The 8,398-nt window shown below is 37.0% G+C and overlaps 2 protein-coding genes across 2 annotated transcripts; both read right to left on the bottom strand.

Moving 5' to 3' along the window:
- Positions 1–1,097: 1,097 nt before the first annotated feature.
- LOC148554971 (uncharacterized) lies at positions 1,098–2,122 on the bottom strand. The gene is made up of 2 exons (XM_088490569.1): positions 1,517–2,122; positions 1,098–1,412 (listed from the first exon to the last, which is right to left on the bottom strand). Exons 1-2 carry the CDS (start codon positions 2,120–2,122, stop codon positions 1,098–1,100), a joined length of 921 nt encoding a protein of 306 aa, XP_088346695.1.
- A 560-nt stretch (positions 2,123–2,682) lies between these two features.
- On the bottom strand, positions 2,683–4,497 carry LOC148554970 (uncharacterized). The gene has a single exon (XM_088490058.1). The coding sequence runs from the start codon at positions 4,495–4,497 to the stop codon at positions 2,683–2,685; it is 1,815 nt and encodes a 604-aa protein (XP_088346184.1).
- Positions 4,498–8,398: the final 3,901 nt, after the last annotated feature.

The following is an 8,398-nucleotide window of genomic DNA, read 5'->3' as shown; positions in this document are numbered from 1 at the left end:
ATGTGAAGCAGAGGGTCCTCTTCAAAACCCTAATCCCCAAATCTTTACTTCTCGTTGCTGCTGCACTGCCTCTGAAGAGCGATTCTGCCTGCGTGAGAAAAGATGGAGCATGAAGCATGCCAATCTGAAGCGACCCAAGGCAGCAAGCAAGCCACACAAAGTAGAAACCTAGCACGTTGAAGGAGGACAACCTATTACTGTGGGGAACGGCCTGTGCTCGCAACGTCGTCGACGGCAGAAAATCCTGGGCGGAGGTTCTGGGATTGCGTTAACTTCGGGGTGAGCTTTAGCCATGTCTTTATTTGTTGCTGAGTTATGGGTTTTGACCATCAATGGGTGTGACTCGGCTGTCTCATGTTTTGTATAGGTTGGAGAAGAATGCGGCTACTTTGTATGGGCAAAACCAGAGGAAGATCCGTCACAAGTTTCTAGGTTAAGAATGAAGGTCACAAATTTGAAGGGCAAACTGGATATGGTGGAGTTCAGGTTCATGGTTGCAGTGGGAGTTGCTTTAGTTGGATGGACACTTGCACTGATACTGGTGTTTGAAAAAACAACAGCAACTAAATTTGGGAGACTTTCACTAGAATGATGTTGCTGGTTATGATGAGTTATAGGAGAAAATTGTTAGATAGCTAAATTGTGTTCTGTATATTGGCTTAGAAATAGTAGTGATGTTGAACTAGTTGCTATTTTGTTGAACTCAATGATATTGTAATGCAATGATGTTTTTGTGAGTTTTGGTTGAAGAAAGGCTGATTTTGTGCAGATGCAATGTTGTTTCAGTGAAAGAGTTGAATGAACTCAAGTTTTGGGTTTTGCAATCTATTTAAATCAAGCAAGTCAATAGGATGGGAACAATCATTTCTATAACATATTACTTAATGATTAACCATAAAGCTGTCATTGGATACAAGCACAAAAGATTGGAAGCAAAATAACAAAACAAGAGCAACACAGTTTGCTCCACAATAATGGTCTGCAATAACATACTATTGTCTTAAAACTAGTTTCCAGACATTATAAAGATACTAAATAGAAATCCTTTACTCATAAATAAGTAGCCTTAAAACATAAAACAGCAGACATCATAGTTGTCACATCTTTTTCCATGCTTTGGGAGGTGTCCTAGCCATGAACTTCAGTTGGGATTTGCTGATGTTCTTCGATGGGCTTGGCAGCACCCTCAGATTTGTGGTGGATGGAGTCAACTTAGCCTTTTTTGAAGTAGCTTGAGAGTGTTGTGAACTCACATCATTGGCAAATGATTTTCTCTTTAGCCTTGTGACTGTGGTCTTCTTTGCAGCAGCTTGGGATTGCTTAGAGCCCTGACTGGAGATAGTGCTTGAAATAGTGCTAGTGCTAGAATTGAATCTGGAAGTTCTTCTTGTGGATCCAGCTACTTTATTTGCCTAGTAAACAACCACAATACTAGAATCTCATATCATAATCTTTAAATGCAATTAAAAAAATGAAGCCCTAACTAACAAGCGCAAAGAGAACTAACAGTGCTTACCGATGCAGTTGCAGCTACTTTGCGCTTCTTTGGACAGGTACGTTTGTTGTGACCTCTAGCAAAACAATAGGAGCACTTCTGATTCTGCCCTTCACGAGACACTCCTCCCCTAGTTGGGTTCTCATCTACAGCTTTATTACGTTTCAGTTTAGGCCTTCCAATGGGTTTCCTGTATATTGGTGGCAAAATGTCATCAAAGGGTGTCTTCTCCCACAGGTTGGGCCCATTCAAGGGATATACCACATGTTGGTAGCAATCAGTGTAGGTTGCTTTCTTGTAACAGTTTGCAACAAAGTTGTCAATGTTGAAGCACATCTTCCTGATGCAGGTCATTGCATGAGCACAGGGGATCCTGGATAGTTGAAACTTCCTGCACGAACACTCATGATTCTTCAAATCAACAACAAACTTCTCTTTGCCTCCATGGATACTTGTTACCTCATATTTGTCATGACCAGCATAGGTGCTCACCCACTTACCACTTGCATCAGCTTGTTTCTCAACCTTAATCCTGATACGGGGCAATACTTCTCTTGGGTATTCAATTATACGATCCCTATTATCAGCCCAGCGCCTCATTATGTATACTCTGATGTCTTCAAGCATGCTGACTATTGGTTTCTCTCTGGCATCCACAATCACAGAGTTAAATACCTCACACATATTATTTACCAAGGTGTCACACTTAGACCAAGTCCCAAACTTGTGCCGGCACCAATATTTGATTGGTATCTCCATCAGGTGGTTGTAGGCTCCATTATCAAGACTTTGTATTTCAGCCATTCTCCTCTCCCACTCTTGTAAATAAGTAGCCTTTGCAGCATTCCACATCATCAATTTTAGTTGCAGCCCTGGGAATCTCTTCCTGAAATTGCTGTAAAGATGTCTAACACAAAATCTATGATCCACTCCGGGAATGAGCTCATCGAAGGTTGGAACTAAGCCCTAAACCCACAAGTAATAGTTAATGCAGTAATTAAATCAGCATGATATCTGTTAGGCATAATTAAATTAGTTAATGGAGTAATTCAGTAACTCATTACAATTCAGACCCTAACCCATACACTACAAACACTTCCTCATGCAATTCAAACACCAGCATACACTACAAACACTTCCCCCTACAATTCAAACACCAGCATACACTACTAAAACTAATACTAGGTTCAATGAAGTAGCTCCTTAAAACTAAGTTTAGAAATAAGTACCTTCTGTTGGTCAGACATGAAGGTGCAGCTCCTTATCTTGTCATAGGCAAAGTCATCACACAGATTGAAAAGGAACCAGGTCCATGTGTCCTTCGTCTCAGCTTCAACCACTGCATAGGCTATTGGCAACATCTGGTCGTTCGGGTCCCAGCCAATAGCGGTGAGAAGCTGACCTCCATATGGTGTCTTGATGAAGCACCCGTCAAGGTAAATTATTGGACGGCAAACCATGAAGCTCTTCTTGTATGCATCAAGGCACACATAGAGTCTTTGAAAATTTGGCCTTAAATCCACACCAGGTTTTGGTCTCTCAGAAGCAAACTTTGGTGGTCTCTCCACTTGCAACTTCACTGTAGAACCCGGGTTAGACCTCAGCAATTCATGACAGTAGTCATAGAGCCTCCGATACTGCTCTATGTACGTTCCTTGTAACTCATCAAGAGCAAACTGCTTAACCCGAGCATCTTTAGACTTAGTCAGCTCTACATTCCACTTGCTGTATGCTTTCTCCATTAGTGTGGAGAGCTTTATCTTTGGATTCTCAGCAATTTTGTTTAGAAAGACCTTGCTCAACCATTTTGCATGCATAATCCCAATTTTCAACTCCCTAGAACAGCTATGCTTGTTGTGGCAGCTGGTTAGTTGCCATGTTTGCTCATTCTTCATCTTCCCACAGTATGCAAACCAGTTGCAACCCTCCACGCAAGTGACTTTCACTCTCCGAAGGTCAACCTTATCAAACCTCAAACCCCTCCCAGTATGTACAGCATAGGCAGTAGCACAATCCTTAAACTCCTCTCTTGATACATAAAGAGTTCCAATCTCCCACTTGTACTCACTCATGTCCTTTAGCTGCTTGTGCAAAGGATACCTCTTGGCAACATTGTTATCATCCTCATCATCACCAGCAATAGGCACATCAAGAAAATCTTCAGATTCATATCCTTCTTCCTTATCCCCTAAACCTGCAGCAATCTTCTCCTTACCTCTGTCATTCTCACTCCTACTCTCTTTTGCTGCATCAGTTTGGGTTTCAGTTGTGCCAACCTCGAATGTATCCCCTACCCTGATGTCGACATCAACTAACCCCTCAGCCCCTTCCTTATCATCATCACTGTCACCAAACACAACCTCAGCAGCACTATCATCTGAGTAATAACCATTTCTGGAATCAGAACTCCATGAATCACTACTGTCATCTACACCACCCTTGGGAGTATAGTCCTCGTCCTCGCTGCCATCACTACCCTCTTCTTCCTCATCTGATTCATCTTTTCCATCTTTCTCACCCACATTTTCTTCCTCCACATTTGGACCAGAATTTGTCTCCACTTGTCTTGCTGAATGGGCCTCAAAGGTTACAATTGGGCCTGGCCCATTAGATCCATCAGCCTGCTCTTGCATGGTAGTTTCAGTACTCCCTAACATGTGTACATCCTCAACTTCTTCATGGATATCACTAGTTTTATGAACTACATACAGCTCCACCATATCCTTCCTAACCCCAATATTAGCCATATCCATTGCATCTTTGTCTGTTCGCAGCATCCTTAAGCCTTCTTCTGTACTCCCTCCCAGTGATTTGTACCACATTGCTGCAATGTCTTTTTTCAAATACCTTTGTCTGCTCACAATGTCATAAACCTCAATCAGGCTCCACTCATCTTTATTACAGTAGTCTATCACAGTTGTCTCCCCACCCAAATACTTCAAAAGCCCACCTTCAAGACCAAAGCTTCCATGGTGGTAAACTTTGACACTAAAATAACTCATCTTAAAAACGGCAGACCCTGTTACATCAGATCAGCAAAGTGAAACTAGTAAATTCGTAAGCACAGATTGAGTCACCAAAAACAAGGCAATTCATGCCCTAAATAACGTTTGCAGCGAACATTTCTCTGTCAGACGTGTGTGGTGAGGAGAACCGGACTGAACAAACTAGCGTTGAGGTGCTCTGTTTCTTCAATGTTTCGTATTTCCTTCAGTTAATGGTATAATGGGCGCGAAGAGGCAGACATGTCTCTCTAAACCTTTGGGCTTACAACCTCAGCGTCCACGTAGGTAACGGCGTTAGCGAAATGTTTACCATTTTGACAGTAGGACAACATTGACTATATTTAGAAATGTTTGGGACACAAATAGGACGTTTAAAACGTTAGGGATATGTTTGAGACTTACCCCAAACGTTGGGGACATATATGATACTTTACTCTTATTTTATAATTTTTTGTTATTACCTTAATTTTTTAAATTCGGCCGATTCGTAATATTTAGGATAGACCACATAAGGTGTGTTTGGCAACTATGTTGTAAAGGACAAAAATGCGTTTAATTTTTGTGAACGCCATTAGTTAATATTTTGCATACATTTTTTTGACTGTATACCTGATTTTATATCCTAAAAGCGTTTACTTGATTCACATGAATTCGCTGGTTATTATTGGTTTTAATAATTTTCTCCATAATTTTATTATCATCATTAACAACTTTTTATTATATTTTAACCATTTTTATTTTTGTTAATTTTTTTAATTTTTTGTTAATGTAAATTATTGATTTTGTTAAAAGCACAAAATAAATAAAAAAAACTGTTTATACATAATAATAGGGTCACAAGTAACATAATTTTATTGCTCAAAATAAGTGTAAATAAAATAATACTGCGAGTTTTAGCACAATTATAAATTCGTTTTTATTTGATATTGTAAAATTTATAAATTAAGTAAAAAATTAAGTATATTTAATAATAAAAATATAACTTGTAAAAAATTAGAACTCAAAACACCCATGAAAATAAAATTTTTGAGAATACTAAAAAAGAGTACTAATTTAAGTTTATTTTTTATAATGTAACAAATAATTATTAATATTTACTACAAAAGAATATTCAAAATTATCAACTTTTATATGTTATTTTTAATTGGATAAATAAATAATAATATAAAATTAAAAAATTATTGACGTATTAAAACAGAGTACTATAAAGTAACAAAAAAAATACTATAAAAATACTATATAAAAAAGAACAAAAAAAATTAACTAAAAGACTAAATATATTTAAAAAAATATTATTATAATTTAATTTTATAATTCTTTAGTTGTTAACTAATTATAATGCAATAACTGATTTTAATTAATATTACTAAAAAAATATGCATTCTACCAACATTAATGTTAATCTACAATTACCAAACATAAAGCATATTTTGTTATAATAAATCATAAATTTGTTTATATAGTTATTTAATTTTTTAGGAGATAATATTTTCATGTTAAGTAACCGTACAACGACCGTAACCGCCGTTAGAGCCGCCGAAATGCCGTGTCTCGATGTGGCTAATCCCTGTAAGCCGTAACAAGCCCAATAAAAGCAAGGATACGGATTATTAGAGTGTTGTAGTAAGCGGTAAATCTTTTTCATAGTACTTCCTCCTAGTAGATAAATCATTCTGGAGTTTAATACAGAGATGCAAGCGATCGATCAGGTAGCAAGATTATTAAGTGGGTTTCTAGGAAGTTTGGGTGTTGACTTTCAGCATTTTCCCATTAACGAAGACAGTTGAAAGACAATGGACAAAGCTCTGAAGGAACATGCATACGACACAATTAAGGTATCATATTAAATTTCGTAACTTTTTATGTTATGTAAAATTAGATCAAATTTCTTATTCTCAAATTTTTAGCGGACCTTTCTATATGAGGAGGATGACCACGGGAAAAGAAAAAAGGTAATGATTCAAAGGCTAGGAAAAATCTGGAAGGAAGCAAGAAATCACTTATATCATAAGTGTTATGACGAGCAAAAGAGTTGGGAAGAAAATTTAAAGAAGAAACCATCAGGAATAAATGTACAGCAGTGGAGATGGTTCATTAACTATCGTTTGAAGGAATCTACTAAGGTAATTAACATTGAATTCATACTCCATTTAGTGTTGTAATTTTAAACATTTTGCATAACCGAATAAAATGATTGATTGAAAGTGATAGTTGTAAAAGGCCAAAAAACCAATCAAATAAGTTTCTAACCGTAAAAAAAACTGGGACAATATTAAGGGGTCATTACTTTCTTGTTTGCCTTCTGCATGATTAACTGTATTTTTGTATTTATTTATAGAAAAAGTGTAGACAAAATGCTCTAAATCGGTCGAAGCAACTTTATACACATACTGGGGCTCTAAGACAACGGCCAGGCTAAGGGATGAAGAGGTAATTATGTGTATTATCTTTCATACATTTGCTTGTGGTTTGTGATATAATTCTGTAACATGTATGATTGTGTAAATATTTAATGTGGTTACAGGAGAAAAAATAGCAAAGGCGCATTGGTAGAGGAGAGATGTTTATTATGACTCATAAAAAAAGGGATGGCTCGTATATGAATGATGATGTGTGTGTTGTTGGGGTAAGTGTTGGCTAAGAATTATTTTTGCTCTATTCATGTTACTAACTTCGAAATCACAACAACCAAACTCTTGTATGTCTGTAGGAAGCGATTGCGAATATCGAGAGCCAAGATGGTTCCTCGAAGGAGATTTCACTTACTGATTCGCTTGCGCAAGTTCTTGGAAAGGAGCATTTAGGACGAGTTCGGGGGTTAGGTTTTGGACCATGTGCGACCGAAATTATTTGTAACATGACCCAACAATCGAACTCTGGAGTGCGAATAGGAGAGTATAAGAGGGAAATTACAGAATTGAAGGGAGCAACAGCATAACAAAAGGCAGAGATTACAAAATTAAAGGCAGTAGCAGCAAAACATAAGGCAAAGGCAGCAGAAGAAATGGAAAAGAGATAGACCATGGTGAATCTGGTAAAATACATAATCCAACAGCAAGGAGACACTTTGCCACCTGAAATTGATGCACAGCTGAAGTCTTTGGAGAATGGAGCACAATAGGGATCTTTTAACAATTAAATTTTTTCTTCTTTCCTTTGTGAACAGTATACTTTGAGATCAAATTATTATCAACTATTTTATTTTGTCATCTATATATATGGATCATTTGGGATATCTTAGTATTGTGTTTTATGTCAAGTATGTTTTTTTTTAATTGTAATTTCAAACATAATCAGTTAAATTAATACGAAACATTTTTAAATTAAAATATGTCATGAATGTTGATCGTCATATGAACACAAAATTCAAATAAAGTATTTGTTTGAAAAAAAATTACATTTAGCGGTAGTTACTGGTGAATGCTGCAAAATCCAATTTTTTAAACAAAATTATATAGCGGCGGTTAACTAACCGCCAGAAAATGTTTCTCAACCCAGCCCTGGAAAGCAGCAGCGGTTCTCAACCGCCGCAAAACGTATTTGCCGGTAAAACGAGGTTTGGCAGCGGTTATTCCGGCGGTAAAAAAAACCACCGCTAAAGGTTTGCCGGTGCCTTTAGTTTCAGCGGTCACTTACCTATTGCTATAGACAGTCAAAAAATCGCCGCTATCCGAACTTTTAACCGCCGCTATCTGCCGCTCCTGTTGTAGTGATTTTGGCAATGTGTTTAACGATTTTTTTTCTTAATCTGTTATATCCGTAAAAATTAAAAAAATCGTGTTTGTTATTAATTTAATCGATTTATTTGATACTAATTGATTGGTAAAAAATGAATGGAGTTAAAAATTCAATTGAAAATATAGCAGAATCATTGAATTTACTTATTCTTATGGATACT

This window comes from Arachis ipaensis, chromosome B6 (genome assembly GCF_059453495.1).
Source record: "Arachis ipaensis isolate K30076 ecotype BB chromosome B6, ASM5945349v1, whole genome shotgun sequence".
Taxonomy (NCBI): Eukaryota; Viridiplantae; Streptophyta; class Magnoliopsida; order Fabales; family Fabaceae; genus Arachis; species Arachis ipaensis.
Note: the sequence above shows the minus strand (reverse complement) of the source record. Positions and strands in the feature narration are given on the sequence as shown.